General features: G+C 39.1%; 1 protein-coding gene across 13 annotated transcripts in view; it reads right to left on the bottom strand.

The window, feature by feature from the left end:
* ptk2ab (protein tyrosine kinase 2ab) overlaps positions 1-17873 on the bottom strand; it is a 72406-nt gene that overhangs the window by 21018 nt on the left and 33515 nt on the right. For 7 of the 13 annotated variants that reach the window (XM_058386947.1, XM_058386955.1, XM_058386963.1 and 4 more), the window contains 17 exons: positions 17032-17086; positions 14334-14474; positions 13398-13475; positions 13130-13228; positions 12706-12823; positions 12536-12575; positions 11226-11284; positions 8626-8643; positions 7353-7409; positions 6464-6484; positions 5367-5464; positions 5193-5277; positions 4156-4256; positions 3730-3845; positions 2646-2746; positions 1437-1526; positions 252-456 (listed from right to left, as the gene is read on the bottom strand). In XM_058386947.1, coding sequence (XP_058242930.1) covers positions 252-456; positions 1437-1526; positions 2646-2746; positions 3730-3845; positions 4156-4256; positions 5193-5277; positions 5367-5464; positions 6464-6484; positions 7353-7409; positions 8626-8643; positions 11226-11284; positions 12536-12575; positions 12706-12823; positions 13130-13228; positions 13398-13475; positions 14334-14474; positions 17032-17086 — 1482 coding nt within the window. The remainder of the gene's footprint in view (positions 1-251; positions 457-1436; positions 1527-2645; positions 2747-3729; positions 3846-4155; positions 4257-5192; positions 5278-5366; positions 5465-6463; positions 6485-7352; positions 7410-8625; positions 8644-11225; positions 11285-12535; positions 12576-12705; positions 12824-13129; positions 13229-13397; positions 13476-14333; positions 14475-17031; positions 17087-17873) is intronic. The other 6 variants (XM_058386894.1, XM_058386935.1, XM_058386884.1 and 3 more) reach the window with 3 other exon arrangements.

Genomic DNA, 17873 nt, shown 5'->3' with positions numbered 1-17873 from the left:
GCCTTAAAAATAGAACTTTCATGAATTTCTCCTGTGCGCCCTCTGGTGCAAGAACGAATCATGAACAACAGCACTCAAGAAAATCTCCGTTTTGTGTTTGAAGTGGTGACAAAATGTTTACCTTAGAGATTGTAAAACAACACACACATTAGATAAGCCTTTCTGAGTAGCCCTATCTCACAGGAGGATACTCAGTGCTCAGTGAATGGTGTGTGTGTGTTTGTTGAGGAAGAGAGAGAGGGTACACTGACCTCAGCTGTGCTTTGAGCTCATTAAAGCGAGGCCGCTTGCTCGGGTCGTAAGCCCAGCACTTGGTCATCAGACTGTACAGGGTCGGGGGGCAGTTGTGCGGCATGGCCAGTCGCTCGCCGTTCTCAATACGGCCAATCACATCATTGTTTTTCACACCTTGAAAGGGCTTCACTCCGTACATCAATATCTCCCACATACACACACCTGCAAGAAGAACACAACAACATCATGTGAGACAAATGAGAGAGAACATTTTCATGTCAAATCTCTCTCTACTTCTCCATGAAACTTTGACAAACACACACACACAGTAGGCTTGTGTGATATTATTGACATCAAACAGTGACGTTTATTCATGATTCTATCATTTTTTTGGCATTTTGAGTAGAAGCTCCACAAAAACAGTACACTTGTACAGGTTATCCTTTAAAAATATGTGAAAAAAGCAGTCCTTTCCTACGTCACAAAATGGTAGACAAAAAGAGTTCATCGACATTTGAATCAAAAATGATTCATGCAGGTGTTTTAAACTCTCCAATATAAACAGAAGCCACTTGGAAGGTGCCTTGTGCCCCGAGTCTCCTGGGGAAACTCCTGTGTGTGTCAGAAAGGGCGAGAGCTTATAAGCTCGATTCCTACAGTCGCTTTCACTTTCTGACACACACTGAGGTCTATTCCAGGGAATTCAGGTCACAAGGGGGGGGACAACCTGGATGGGGCGCCAACCCATTGGGACACAATCACATTCTCTCTCTCTCTCTCTCTCTCTCTCTCTCTCTCACACACACACAACCCCCCCCCTTTCACCCACTTTGGATAATGTAGATGAGGTGAGTCAGACCTGCTAATGACTAAAGCCACTGTGCCCACTTTATTATCAGTTTACTATTTACAAACAAGGTTAATGATGATGAGAACTAAATGCTAAAATGTCCTAGGTTGGGGTGTTTAAGTAGCATAAACAATGAAAATGTGGAAATTTTTGCAACTGCCACTGCTCCTGACTGCGTGGCTGCATAAGATTTTAACACCCTTTCTGACTCCATAAACCAGAAATGGGAAATTGTTTATTATGATATAAACATAAAAAATAGAAAATCAATATCGCATAAGCCTAACACAGTTACCTTTTGTCTCCAATAAATGCTCACAACAACCCTCATTCACACAAACTACACACTTACCAAACATCCACACGTCACTGGATGATGTAAAGCGTCTGAAGTTAATGGATTCTGGTGCCATCCATTTAATAGGCAGCTTCCCTTTGGAGGCTACAGAGAACAAAAATACACTTTACACAACATGCAGGTAACCGTGAGGTACACACAACATTTCCTCTGACGTTCTCCTGACAGGTCATTAGAACCCTTATACACACATGGACAAAATTGTTGGTACCCTTCCATTAAAGAAAGAAAAACCCTCCTTTTGAAGGGCCCATGACCTGCGACTGAGACCAAGCTTTCTGACACCAGGCAGCACATTTCACTCCAGAATGCTTTGATAGTCTTGAGATTTCATTGTAGCCTGCACAGAATTAAGACACCCTGTGCCAGCAAAGCAGCCCCAGAACATAACCGAGCCTCCTCCATGTTTCACAGTAGGTACAGTGTTCTTTCCTTTGTATGCTTCATTTTTGTGTCTGTGTACATAGAGCTGATGTAACTTGCCAAAAAGCTCCAGTTTTGTCTTATCTGTCTAAAGGACAGATGCCACAAAGCTTCTCTGAGAATGTCTTTTAGACAGATGGGTCCTCCAACAGGATAATGACCCAAAACACACAGCTAAAAACACCCAAGAACAAAACATTGGACTATTCTGAAGGGGACTGCTATAAGCCCTGATTTAAACCATATTGAACATCTGTGGAAAGAGCTGAAACATGCAGTCTGGAGAAGGCACTCTTCACACCTGAGGCAGTTGGAGCAGTTTGCTCATGAGGGGTGGGCCAAAATACCTGTGGACAGGGGCAGAAATCTCACTGAGAGTTACAGAAATCGCATGATTGCAGAGACTGCCTCAAAAGGTTGTGCAACAAAATATTAAGTTAAGGATGCCATCATTTTTGTCCAGGCCAGTGTCATTTGTTTTTTCTTTTTTAAATGCTTCGGTTGAACCACAATTCAAAAGCAATGTCTGATTTTCATTAGTCAATTTTCAATAAATTTCTATTTTTTATTACTTTGTCACTTTCAAGTTATTTCAATGACCATTGTGGGTTTTTCTTTATTTAATGGTACCGACAGTTTTGTCCACGTGTGTATTTAGAGAAAATGCTACACTCAACAACGGCATGAAAATATGTTAATAATTTGACAGTATGCTATATAAATCAGTTCAGAAATGTCCTGGTTTCATCCTCATGCTGTGAGTGGAGTATTAAGACAAACCTTTATAATAGGAGCTGTCCTCCATGTATCTGGATAAACCAAAGTCTCCCAGTTTCACGCAGTCTACAGATGACACCAGTACGTTTCTAGCAGCTATGTCCCTGAGGAGAAGAAACAATATCCCTTTTACACCACAGACACGAACTGATCCATAGCTTAGTACAAAATACAGTGCACAATGATATGTATGCAGTTTAATTCTGACATTTTCTACTGTATATATAGGAGAAACTATATATAAACTATGAAAACTATGTGTTCATGAACTTTTGTATGTATCTCAACCAGATGCATTGTAAATCTTTTCAAATGAAAAGTGCAAAAAATCACATTTAAACATTCTAAGAAAACCCCTTGCCTCTTCATTCATAACCCAATCTACTTATCGAAAAAAACATTACTGTCAATCTATAAAGAATTATACATTTCTAATGGTAAATAACTCTGATGAATTCTCATCTCTGTCTCATCTCCCAAGGTAATAGTCACTGCATTTAAACGCCATTAGTGGAGAAATAAACTGCTGATTAATTCAGTTCTGCTGACTGAAATTCTTGTTATTAGCGTAGTTTATTAGATCATTTGAGCATTTTTAAAGCCTTGTCTGCTGTCATTCGTACAGAGAGTGTAAGCTCTTGTCTCTGTATGGTATTATGATGTGCTTGTGCTGTGCAGACATTTCGACAGCTGGTATCTGATTACCAACTGATCTGATTATGCTTACATCCTTTTTGTTATGCCGCATAGCCACACAACATCGTAATCGAACTTTGTGAAAAGCACACAAAGCTAGCAAGATGTTGGTCATCTTTAGGCAAACTGACTGCATTTAGTGCTGTGTTTTGCTAAACTGGCTCCCGGTCTTTGCAGGCAGACAGCCAAGGCAAGCTTAGAAAGCCTAAAGAAAACATTTCCAGGTCGTTTAGGCAAAGTAGATTTATGTTTTAAACCTGAATTTTGTCATAATTTTATGTTTTTCTAGAGCTTAGTAGTAGTGAGAGCTGTAGTAATGAAGTGCAGTTTGACTTTTAAGGAAAAAAAGGGAGATGGCAGACAGGTAGTTTCTTTACATAGGCCCACTAACCTGTGCACAAAGCGTTTGCTCTCCAAGTATGCGAGTGCTGTGCTGAGCTGGTAGGAATAGAGGATGAGTGAGGCCAAGTCCAAGCTGTACTTCCGCACTTGCAGGAAGGAGCGCAACTGCAAGAACACAAAGACCAGGTTCAAATATGTAAGCAAGTGACACAGCACTATAACCTCCCTTAACCATAACCAACAAACCTCTGTTCAGCATGCCAGGCATCAAGTCATCATTAAATCTTACTAGATTAACAATGCTCTATTATAGAACATTTCTGAAGCAAGAGGTATAAAAATAATTACATCAGGAAACTAGTTCTGTATCTAATTGAGATTTGTTTGAGATTTTTTCAACTGGTATGTGGTAAGCCTCACAGGTTCTATCTCGTGGTCTACAGTATCACTAGAGAAACAGAGACACAGGCATTACCTCTCCCAATGTGCAGAGCTCCATAATGATCCACACTGGATTTTCTGTGATGACGCCGATCAATTTCACGATGTGCGGATGGTCAAACTGCCGCATTGTTACTGCAGAGGCAGCATGACAAAGACAGAACAACTGAAACGACTGAAAACTCAGCAACCTTCATCGTGCAAATATAGAGCAGTTTCACATGCATGATATCCTCTCAAAGATGACCAAATGTAAATTTATTTACACACACACACACACACACACACACACACACACATCCTGACTGCTTTATTCAAAACACCTGTACATCTTTTATGCATTTATCTAATCGGCCAATCATGATGCAGCAGGGCAATGTGTAAAATCATGGAGATCAGGTCATTTCAGTCAGAAACGGCTGATCTCATGAGACCGCAGTTCTGTGGGTGGAAATGTCTTGTCGATGAGAGAGAGAGAGCGTGAATGGACTGTAAGGGTGAGGTAAGATTAGAGTTACATTTTACACTCATTTACTCTGCCTTCCTAAATGAGCTGAGTAAATGCAGCTTTTTTAAATCTGAATGCATGTCTAGCTCAAAGCATTTAATTTTACTGAACTTATCATAACCATTCCATTTCATTTCATTTCACTGTCTGTACCGCTTATCCGATCTATACTTGGGTCATGGGGAGCTGTCATTGGGCATCAAGGCAGGATACACCCTGGACGGAGTGCCAACCCATCGCAGGGCACACACACACATTCACTCACGCAATCACACACTATGGGCAATTTAGAGACTCCAATCAGCCTCAAAGCATGTCTTTGGACTGTGGGAGGAAACCAGAGCACCCGGAGGACTTATCATAACCATGACCATGAAATTAGGGACCAGCATGTGTTTCAATTACACATCTTTAATTGTTTATACTCATAACCATAGCATATATATAGATTGTACAGAAATCGGTGTACATATGACAGAGCAGCTGGAAAGAATTCACACAAGAATACAGTGACTGCATGTATATCTGAGTGTTTATTAATAAGAGCCATATTTGGTACTCACAGGCCTCCTGGAGAAATTTCTCTCGGACGCTGTCTGATGTACTGTTTTTACAAGTCTTTATGGCCACAGAGAGGCCAGGACTGTCCTACAGACCAAAAACAAAGGATCAGGACTCTTTCTAAAAATGGCCATGATGTGATTATCAGCATGAGCAGTGAAAAGGGAGTGGAGTACCGGACAAACGTAGATTCCCTGGTGGACGTCTCCAAACTGGCCTTCTCCTATACAGCGACCCAGCTCAATTCTCTCTCTCTGGATCTCATAATCCCTGGCTGAGGGGACAAATAAACTGCATACTCATCACTCCAGAAAATGGCAGAATTTTTCAGAAGGTAAATGAAACATTCATAGACACATGCAAAAAAAAAAAAGGAAGAAAAGAAAATCAGAAAAACAATTCAGTCTATGAAACACAAAAAACTTTTTGCTGCTGATTTCATTTTTCCTCGAACTGTTCTTTCATTGTTCAATATACACATGCCATCCACTTTATTAGGCACACACATACACCTCACATTCATACAGTTATCAAATAAGCCAATCAGGTTGCAGATGCAGGTCAAGAGCTTAAGTTAATGTTCGCATCGGACATCATAATGGAGAACAAGTGTGACTTTGATTGTGGCATGATTGTTGTTGTGAGATGAGCTGGTCTGAGTTTTTTCCACACACAACAGAGTAAGCTACAACAGCCTACTTATTTGAGTTATTATAGTTTTATAGTATTATAGTTCATTCTCTTCTGTTCTCTCTCATCCATAAGGTGTTGTAACCCACTGACCCTTCACTAACAGATGTTTTTTGTTTTTTCACACCATTCTCTGTAAACTCTAAAGACTGCTGTGTATGCGCAATTCCTAAGAGATCTTTCTAAAAATTCTCAAACCAGCCCATCTGGTACGAACATCCATGCCGATGTTAAAGTCACAGAGCTCAAACGTTTTCTCCATTCTGATGTTTGATGGGAGCTCAAGCTCTTGACCCATGACGTTTTGCATATTGCTGCTGCCACATGATTGGCTGATTAGATCTGCATGATCATGCATCTAACTGCATGAAAATGTAGCTGCACCTAATAAAGTGGACAGTGAGTGTATTAAATTAATATATTAATGAGAAATTAGCAACTCGGCACCGAAGAAAACACATAACCACAAATGTAAGGTAAAGGAAAAAGACACACACTTGCACGCATTCATACAAGGTTATAGTTATTCCGCACTATACAAGCAAAAGCAAGGAAATGGAAAAAGCAGGAGAAAGACCTTTACCTTCATCTAGTCCATAGTATTCTGTAGTGCAATTAATGTGAAAGGAGACAAAATTGATATATAACAGTGGGTAATGTCATGGTCAGTATTAATGGGCAAACCCTACACACATATGAACGTGAAGTGTAGTTCAGTTGTAGAATAAAATATAAAAGTGTGCTTGTTAGGCTAAAGAATAATAATAATAATAATAATAATACATTTTCAAATGTTTAAAAAATTTTCAAAAGTACAAAAATGTTTGCTAATCCCACTAGATGGCTCCATATTCTGATCTGTTATTATATTAAAAATGTGAATTTTCAGTACTGTGGTAATTCTAGAATTGATGAAAGTCGTGTTTCTATTCAACTCATTATCATTAATTTATGACTGGAGGTAACGTGTGTTTCTGTTTCAGCCGATAACTAAATCTGTATTCGAGCCGTGAGTGAAGAGCTTCGGTCTGGAATACAGTGATATAATGAAACAGCACGAAAAGCCTAAAGCTGAACAATGCGGTGATCAGCTGTTCAGTTTAGGACTAAAGTGACCAGCTCAGGAAGGACAAAAAAGCAGCAGTGACTGACTGAACAAGAGCAGCACAGCCTGTAAAGATAAACAGCACACACAAAAAGTGGAGCACATGCTAGAAACTAGGTTAGCACAGTTCCAGGAACATCTGGTCTGGCAAAAAAAACAACAAAAAAAAAAAACAGTACAGCAAGAAAGTTAGTGTAGACGACATAGAAACCACAGCACAGCTGCCACAATCCTGACGAACTTTCTCTATTAAAATAACAAAAATAAATAACTGCTTTAATGTCTGTGGCTAGGAGGATTACATTGTTTCACTGGTTCTCTGTTTCAGTGCTGAGCCTGGATCGTGTGTAATAACTGGAGTACTCACTGGAGGGCATGGTGTACGTGTCCTCTTCATCTATGATCTCTGCATAGTCGTCTGTCTCTGCGTGAGAGGAGCGAGAAGGCAGGATGAACACATACGCAGGAGGAAAAGCAGATTTGCAAACTGAGTGCTTCTCCAGTTAAAAGGAGAAAAGGTGCTCAACAAACTGGCTGGACTATACGCTGATGTATTCCCTTCTCTGCTAACACCTCAGTGAGAGGAGAAAGAGTGGCGTCATATCTACACACTCTTCCAGCACAGCTGAATGTTTAAAAGGCATGTCAGCTTAATAGGATCCGCTCTGGTATTTGAGTGTGAGAGAGAGAGAGAGAGAGAGAGAGTGTGTGTACTGAGAGATGGATGACAGCTTTAGTGTCTTTGGGAAAAGCAGATGAAGTCATGGTTTTGTTAGTTTCACATGCATTGTCTCACTGCAGTCTGTTTTTAAAGGAAAAAAATTAGTTCTGCTGAGAGCGCAGGAGAAGCTCACAAGCAGAGGAACACAGCAGTAAAGAGGAATTTCCTTCGAGTATGAAATATGGTGTTGATTAGACTTTATCCATGAATTTCTTTTAACGTCAGCATCGAGCGTTCATAAATATCTGTAACTTTTTCGGGTGAAAGAGAGCAGCCATTTCATCCACGCAACAGTACAATCACCAGACACAAACCATTTACACCTCACTTTAAAGCACTTCTTCACATCTACTCTACTCTCTGTGCTGCCAGGCAAACGCTTCTGAGCACCTGGAATTTTATTACAGTTTAATGCCACAGACTGAGCAAAATAATAGACAATATCAGTTAAATGATCCTAAATTCTCTGCGAACCTTATTAAGTGATCAGTCCTAAGATCCTAATGGGAAAAAATCAATTATTAAAGGCAAGGACACTTAACGAGTAAACCTGTTAAAGAGAAAAGCCTATAGATAAACATCTCCCTGATAAACTCACAGGCAAAAATATATATGAATTATTCTAATCAATACATCTGTCTTTTCCAATGATATCAGATCCAATACAAAAAAGTCATTTCTAATATGTATTCATTTATAAACACTTAATAAACGCTCATGACAAATCCTTAGTCATATTTTAATTTTTTATTTGTTTAATTTGTAATTTAGTTATTTGAACAAAAATGCTAGAATTGAATAAAATACCGGGTGTCAAAAACATCTGCCTTGCAGTGTATTTTATTACACTAATTTTAAAAGTGGATCTAGTGCCAGAAGCTTGTCTGAATTTAGCTACATGAATGGAGTATGACATTACCGTCTCCACTAATCTCATCTGCAGATCCAAGCATAGCAGCATGCAAGAGATCAGACCGAGAGAGAGAGAGAGAGAGAGAGAGACAGAGAGAGAGAGAGAGACAGAGAGATTATATTCACGTCCTAAGAACCATGAACAGAAGCAACAACGTAAGAATAGTCAGCTTTAGAGCGGTGAGCTTAGAGTAAATGTATTATGTGTAAAGTATAACTGTAGAATCTTCAGTGAGTAGAAATGATTAATTCTCCTCAGAACTCTGCTTCAAAAGTCTACAAGCACAGCAATGCATCTCTCAAAAGTAAAAGGTTAAAAATATCTATGAGTAGCCATGAATATCTATGACTATGAATCTGTGATTAGAGCTGACTCATAACCAGTGATTCATTACCTTAGTGCAAAACTCTACAATAAGCAATAAAAAGGTAGGGTTTTTTCTGGCATGCAAATAAATTGTACAGATGATGAGGAAGAAAAGAATACAGATCCATGACCTAGTCTGCAATAACATGGGTACATCTTCCTTATCGGGATTATTTGTCAATTTCCCATTGGGATGAATAAAGTATCTATCTATCTATCTGTCTGTCTGCTTGACTATCTATCTATCTATCTATCTATCTATCTATCTATCTATCTATCTATCTATCTATCTATCTATCTATCTATCTATCTATCTGTCTGACTATCTATCTGTCTGTCTGACTATCTATCTATCTATCTATTTATCTATCTATCTATCTGCTTGACTATCTGTCCGTCTGTCCGTCCGTCCGTCCGTCCATCCGTCCGTCCATCCATCTATCTATCTATCTATCTATCTATCTATCTATCTATCTATCTATCTATCTATCTATCTATCTATCTATCTGTCTGTCTGTCTGTCTGCTGGACTATCTATCTATCTATCTATCTATCTATCTATCTATCTATCTATCTATCTATCTATCTTTCTGTCTGTCTATCTATCTATCTATCTATCTATCTATCTATCTATCTATCTATCTATCTGTCTGTCTGTCTGTCTGTCTGTCTGTCTGTCTGTCTGTCTGTCTGTCTGCTGGACTATCTATCTATCTATCTATCTATCTATCTATCTATCTATCTATCTATCTATCTTTCTGTCTGTCTGTCTGTCTGTCTGTCTGCTGGACTATCTATCTATCTATCTATCTATCTATCTATCTATCTATCTATCTATCTATCTATCTATCTATCTATCTATCTATCTATCTATCTTTCTGTCTGTCTGTCTATCTATCTATCTATCTATCTATCTATCTATCTATCTATCTATCTATCTATCTATCTGTCTGTCTGCTGGACTATCTATCTATCTGTCTGTCTGCTGGACTATCTATCTATCTATCTATCTATCTATCTATCTATCTATCTATCTATCTATCTATCTATCTATCTATCTATCTATCTGTCTGTCTGTCTGCTGGACTATCTATCTATCTATCTTTCTGTCTATCTGTCTGTCTGTCTGTCTGTCTGTCTGTCTGTCTGTCTATCTATCTATCTATCTATCTATCTGCTTGACTATCTGTCTGTCTGCTTGACTATCTATCTGTCTGTCTGTCTGTATGTCTATCTATCTGTCTGTCTGTCTGTCTGTCTATCTATCTTTCTGTCCGTCTATCTATCTTTCTGTTTGTCTGTCTATCTATCTATCTATCTATCTATCTATCTATCTATCTATCTATCTATCTATCTGTCTGCTTGACTATCTATCTATCTATCTATCTATCTATCTATCTATCTATCTATCTATTTGCTTGACTATCTATCTATCTATCTATCTATCTATCTATCTATCTATCTATCTATCTATCTATCTATCTATCTATCTATCTGTCTGTCTGCTTGACTATCTATCTATCTATCTATCTATCTATCTATCTATCTATCTATCTATCTATCTATCTATCTATCTATCTATCTATCTATCTATCTATTTGCTTGACTATCTATCTATCTATCTATCTATCTATCTATCTATCTATCTATCTATCTATCTATCTATCTATCTATCTATCTATCTATCTGACTATCTGTCTGTCTGTCTGTCTGTCTATCTGTATGATGTTCCATCCACACTAAAGTGATGTTTTGGATCACTCAAATCTTCTCAAATCCGCTCTTCAAGGAGGACATGTATATGAAAATGTCACTTCCATGTTGTGGTGTTAGCTTTTGAAGGTCCTGACATGACCAAAGCAACTCTCTGCCATAACTTTGTTTGTGCTACTTCATTATCTGTCTAGACATTTAGAAAATTACCTGAAAAAATAAAACAAAAGTATAATTTCAAATGTACATGTGTTAGTGTAGAGGCTTACATACAGTACTGTACACAAACTGCAAAACTACATTATAAGCCCAGAGAATTCTACATGCTGTATATTTGTGCACAAATGTTAAAGAAAAGAGCAGCTGAAATCATGGATATGGGAACATGCTGACATATGACAACCCTCATCTCATATTTATCTCATCATAACATTATTCAAACGCAAAACAGGCAAAAAAGGTCTTCTACCCTGCCTAACACTGCCATAGCAATGTGAAGTGTAGAGATAAAACATGCTGCCCCTTACCTGAGACAGAGACAGCCTTGGCCCTGACACTCTGTAGTCGTTTGTCATGGTTCGAGGCTCTGTGGATCAAAGGTTGCAGCAGGTGACTACTGTACATGATTGTCAGACTTTTTAAAGCTAAAATGCACTGCTCAGTGCACAGAGTGACCCTAGACATAACCCTAGGCGCTGTTCCACCCTTTTGACCAAAAAAAGGAAAAGAAGGACTGATTGCAATCTGCTGTAAAGGGGTGGGGTGTCAAGCAGGGGGTTTGTCAAATGGCTTTGGAAACAAACTGAGAAATTCCACATTACTTAGGCAAGTGCCTCATAAGATAAATGGTGTGCCTTAAATGGCAGGTAAAAGAGCAAGGCAAAGACTAGTATGTGTTAGCTTGCATCATTGCTTCAAGAAAAAGCATCAGTATCATGATCTGCAGTACTGCCTGACAGGAAGAAAGAGACAGAAACTTTTTTAAGCATCAGTCACACGGCTTCACTGACAAACGTTCATTACGAAAGCCACCTGCTGAGAGCAATAAGCTGATATTCAGCCAGGCAGCTCAAATCCAATTTGCTGTCATATCTATATTTAAGGAGGTAGACTTCATGGTAAAACACAGATACAAGACCCATATGTACACAGAATCTAATGCAGTTAATTTTCAGGAGCAGTCAAATTCTATTTCATGTCATTTATTTCCCTCCAGCTTTCAGTATGCAATGCTTCTTGATGTCAGGAATTTGCAACAGCATGATGGGAAAGCAGCATCAAGGCAGGTCAGGGGAGAACTATAAACTATATACAGATATACAGTCACTGGGAAGAACCTCGCTTAACTGTGGGGAGACTATCAATAAATCCAGGACATGCCAGACTCACACACTTTGCTTGGTGGATGTTGTTGTATAAGCAAAACACATACAGAACCAGGGTGTGGCCTTTACATAAAACAGAATCTACATAATGCATTATATTGCTAGCTAGCTAACAAGCTAAGCTTTGCTTGCTCTATAGACACGTCCATGCTGTTAATGACTACAGTTTAAAAAAAAAAAAAAAAAAAAAAAAACCTAAGTCAGACCTGTAGCTTTCCCTAGATAGTCTGGTACTTTTCTTTAGTAAATGTGGAAATTTATGTTTAATTTAACGTTTAATTTATAAAGCGCCTTTCTCATAGGCCAAGTTACTGAACAACCAAAATACACAGTGCAGTGAGAGAAGGGGGAGATTTTTTTAATGAATAAATAAAAAAACCAGAGTGACTTTCACAGACTCCAGAGGTTCCAGTGATAGATCAGTCAGGCTACATAGGTAAAGAAGTACTTACTTTGGAGCCTTTGGGATTGAAGGCAATGCTCTTTCTCCCTCTGTTGACCACAATACAAAAAGATCAAATTGGGCATGTAATGGAAGACAACATGCACTGATAGGTCTGGCATATACTCCAGAGTATGTATAAATCCTTCAGCTAACTGTGAAATAAAATAGTGTATGTACCTTTGTGCGCACGGACGATGAAGGATAATGAAGTTTTGTTGACGAGACGACAATAACCATCGATAAGGTCGGCCATGTTCTCTGCGGTGCTCACACACGGTGTCGTCACCTTTAGAGGCTGTGCCCACACATAGTGTACATCAGAACCACACCCACACACACATCATGTAGGTAAACAGGTATACACACAACTAAGTGACTATATTTCCACATCTATTCCCTTCTGTTATCAAATGAGTATTTCAAAATGTATATGGATTGTTACAAAATAATAAAAGTAAATATTGTGATATGTATTGAATAGTATAATGACATCATTATATTTTCCACATTGTCCCAACTCTAACATTAACAGACGATGCTTAGTGTATAAATGTATAATGTGTGTATAAATGTATAACGTGTGTGTGTGGGTGTACAGTACCTCTGCTGCACCAGCTACATCCAACTGAAGAATGCCTTTCTTCTCCTGTTCCTCAAACTGAATGCTCTTCACCTGCGTGAAGTTAGCCAGGTGTGTCGGCTACCAACATAGAGAAAAAAAAAAAACTTCAGCAAGGTGGATGCTATGTTGGAGGTATCTAAAATAAAACCAGCACTTTGTCAGCAACGTAAGATCCAGCAGAAGGATTAGGAGTTGAGGTGTCATTGTGTTTATTCTCTCAGCAGTGTGTGTCTGCAGTGATACTCACAGCTGAGCCTTTGTCAGTGAGGTAGCTGATTCCTTCCTCAGGACCGATGGCAAGCTCTACTGCTATCACCCAGCTGGACTGTAACACACAGAATCACCTAGCTTTCATTCTCTTCTCTTAGGAAACATCATTCAAGCTTTTCTGACTTGTGTATTGTTTTCAAAGCAGCTACAGATTATGAATGTTAATAAGAAAACAGCAATCAGCACTGTAGCACTGCGTCCTTCTTCCAAAATCCGACTGATTTCACAGTGTCTGTGTGCTTTAAATAATACAAAAACAGAATGTTCCCCATGAAAAATGTAAGAAGCTTGTTCTGCATCCCGATGAGCTTATTATCAGGTACTAAATAGCGTCCAGAGTCAGAAGTGATCTGTCCTAACAGCGTAGTTTGTTGAAATGCACATCCCACCCCATACTGTCTACTGGTAGATTTTCGCAGCATGGATACTTGCCCTATTTTCAGCTAAGGAAGTGAGGAGCAGTTCTGTGACTGTTTGATTCACAGCATTTTAGAGATGTAAATGAAATGGGGACAAATAAATCAAGTGAATGGTAAATAAATATATGTAGTGTAAAATCTATATGAAGCAAAGCTGAGGTGAGGAGTGTGTTTAACGTGACGGTGTGTGTATCTTGGCAACAATGTTCTCTACTGTATCTACTGTGATACACACTACATACTTTTAGTACATAGCACAATTCCAGGCAGCAGTGATAAAGTGATTAGAAAGAAGTCCATTGTATTTACAATTAGTTCAATGAGACCTGGGGATAAGTTTAACAGTTCATTTGTCAGCCAGCAGAGGTCATCACCAGCCTCTAATTAATCACTGGAGGATCTGTCTCAGGTCTTTTTTAATAAGGAAAATAGTACAAAAACTCTTTAAAATAAAAGACAAACTGTAACAATCAAGGCATGTTACATGAACTTACCCCGAGAGCACACTTGAAGCATTCTTTGTCAAATCTGTAAATTGGTGACAGGATTTCAAAGAACTTGACAATGCTCTGCTCGTCGTTAAGATTGGCGAACAACTTAAAGGTCTGCTGGATCGACTTCCGTAATGATTTCGGCTGCAAAGATACAAGAAAAACGGACCATTTTCAATTGGTTGCTTTCTATTAAAAAAAATAAAAAATACAAGGCACTTCAAACTAAAAAATCTCTAATTAAGAGGAAAACCAGATGCTTCCATTTATTCAATACAAACTTAACAATTCATTTTCTCACAAGACAAATAACGTATATATATAAACAAGACAAATAACGTTTGTTCTCACACATTCATTATTAAGCATTAGTAAATAACTACTTAAGATCATTTCATGTCGTCTACTGAGTATACATCTGAAGTGTAATATTTTTACAGTCGTCACACTGGTGGACATCAATCGGGCATAATATTATGACCACCTGCCTAATATGGTGGTATCCGGCACCAAGATGTTAGCAGCAGATCCTTAAGTTGCGAGGTGTGGCCTAAATGGATTGGACTTATTCATTCAGCACATCCCAGGGATGCTCGATTAGATTGAGATCTGGAGAATTGAACTCGTCAAAACCATTTCTGAACCATTTTTGCTTTGTTGCAAGGGGTCAGCATGGGCACCCTGACTGGTCTGTGGCTATGCAGCACCATAGGCAACAAACTGTTATGCACTGTGTATTCTGACACCTTTCTATCAGAACCAGCATTAACTTCTTCAGCAATTTCAGCAACAGTAGTTCGTCTGTTGGTGATCACACGGGCCAGCATTCACTCCCCACGTGCGTCAACGAGCCTTGGCCACCCATGACCCTGTCGCCGGTTCACCACTGTTCCTTCCTTGGACCACTTTTGATAGATACTGACCACTGCAGACTAGGGACACTCCACAAGAGCCTGCATATATGCGTAATAGATCCTACCCACTAACAGGTGCCATGATAAGGAGATAATCAGTGTTATTCATTTCACCTGTCAGTGCTCATAATGTTATGCCTGATCGGTGTATATATAATTTGCTTCTCTGAGGTGTATTACAATATTTCTGTTTCATATTAATCATGAGTTCTAGCACTTTTTACACAGCGACAGCACCAGAGTTAGTAACGTACAGAGGATGAAGTTTGTGTGTCTTAACAGAACAAAAATTTAAGCTAATCTTATGGAAATGTTACGGATATAGTGGTTTGACAAGTTGTTCTTACAAAATAAAATGCAAAACAAAGTTGTAGGTCAATATTGTGTTGTGAAGCCTGTATATCTGGTATCATGGCTTTAGTATTTTGTCTCATGCCTGGCTCTGATCTGATCAACACATCTGCTCCAGATAACTCGTTACCTTCTCTAGGAAGGGACATCTCCGGGGACAGGGATGCTGAGTGCTAAGGTAGAGTGAGGTACGATGGATATTCCTCAGTGAGAAAAAATTGTAAGTGAAGCAGAACTACATAAGGTCGCAGACATCTCTTCCTAAAGCAGGAAGACAGCATACAATCTCAAACACACACGCCTACACTGCAGGCAAACACACATCTGCACACGTCCTCTGCAGGAATCTCAGAATGCCTGTATAACACCTGACTGCAGAATTACATCTGGGTAAAAATGTTCCTTCTCCAACATGGTAGGAAGTGTAATAATAAACACAGAGACTCTTCCAACCTTTCATTTAGTCCTGCAGCCCTAATGAAGAGGTTAGTTTAATGAATTCAGAGAGAGAGAGAGAGAGAGAGAGAGAGAGAGAGGATTTGCCTGCTTTTGACAGCAAAGTGCCACCATGCTAATAAAGTACAGATGAACCCCCTACTGACTGGGGAATTAGGGCGGCAGTCACTCTACAGCACTGTGTTCCAGTGTAGATGGTGAGAGGAGCAATGAGTGCTCTCTGCTACACTTCTCCTGAGCAGCACAAGAAGGGGAAAGGCAGAATTGGGCCACTCTCTCTCTAGAGCATACAAACGCTGAGGCAGCTGAGCAAGTAATGATTCGAGAAGGACAACAGAATCCTCGCCCTCACACCAGGCAGATTTTAATTACGCTAGACTACCTTGGGCTTCTGAAAAACTGGGTAAATAATTGTAGAGCAGAAACAAACATGGTCTGAAATAGTTTTTAAAATAACAAGGTAATGTAATAATTGCATTCAAGACTGCAATCCTAGGACTGGACCTAAGATTTGTTTGCACGGCACTCACATCCCCTACATTCCTGTTTATATACCGTATTTATGAACAGATCCTGTTTTTAAATATGTTTCATACATGTTAGCTATTTCACTTCTCAGCCCAATGTTGCACAGCATTATAACGCACATTTTTACACTTTATTCCTCATTGAGTCCATCATTTTTTATGCCATCTCCCTTTTATATCCTTTAAATAATATTTTTCTTTTTCCATTTGTATGCAGGTACATTCTGCCTAATTGTATATTCCGTTTTCATGAAACTGGACCGCTATAAAAAGCATTTCACTGCATGAGCTACTGTGTATGCTTGTTTGTGTGTGTGTGTGTGTGTGTCCAATAAATTTTGATTCTGAGAGCCCCTATTAAAGTGGTGAGTGAGTGTATGTGAAAGTATGTATTAAACATTAAGCACAACGGCAGCTTGCCATTAAGCCTGGCATCAGGAACATCTGGCTCACCTTGACTGAGTCCAACAAGCTTTTGGGAAAAAATCTCCTCAGACCAACATCTTTTCTACAAAGAAGAAGAATGATTTAGGAGATGAGAGAAAGAAGAACAATTTCACTGATCAAGCTTTTGGCTCAAGGCAACCTTACAATGAACTATAAATCACCAGTCCAGGTTTAATACTTGTCTCTCTTACACACTGAACAACAATCCATTCTCTAGCACTTTGCTATAATAATTACAGAAGGTGCCCAATGCCTTTTTTTGCAAACATAAGCTTCCAAAATTCACAATGGAAACCACAGTTACAATTCTGATGATGTAAAGGGTATAAGCAGTAAGGCTTACAAATAAAGAAAAAGAAAAGTAAACAGGTATGGTGCCAGTGAGACAAAAGACAATAATAGGTAACGGGCAAAGGGTCAGTAGGTGAGATTAGCAAAAACAGAAAAATAGATAAGAAGAAATAGTGCCAAAAGTTTTGGGACACCCCTCCAAATCATTGAATTCAGGTGTTGATTTTCAGGGGTTGGGCTCGGCCCCTTAGTTCCAGTGAAAGGAACTCTTAATGTTTCAGTGTACCAAGACATTTTGGACAATTTCATGCTCTCAACTTTGTGGGAACAGTTTGGGGATGACCCCTTCCTGTTCCAACATGACTGCACACCAGTGCACAAAGCAAGGTCCATAAAGACATGGATGAGTGAATTTGGTGTGGAGGAACTTGAGTCCTGACCTCAACCTGATAGAACACCTTTGGGATGAATTATAGCGGAGACTGTGAGCCAGACCTTCTCCTCCAACATCAGTGCCTGACCTCACAGATTATTCAAGTGGAATGGTCAAAAATTCC

The sequence above is a fragment of the Hemibagrus wyckioides genome, linkage group LG01 (assembly GCF_019097595.1).
Source record: "Hemibagrus wyckioides isolate EC202008001 linkage group LG01, SWU_Hwy_1.0, whole genome shotgun sequence".
Taxonomy (NCBI): Eukaryota; Metazoa; Chordata; class Actinopteri; order Siluriformes; family Bagridae; genus Hemibagrus; species Hemibagrus wyckioides.
This window is presented reverse-complemented; position numbering and strand designations above follow the sequence as displayed.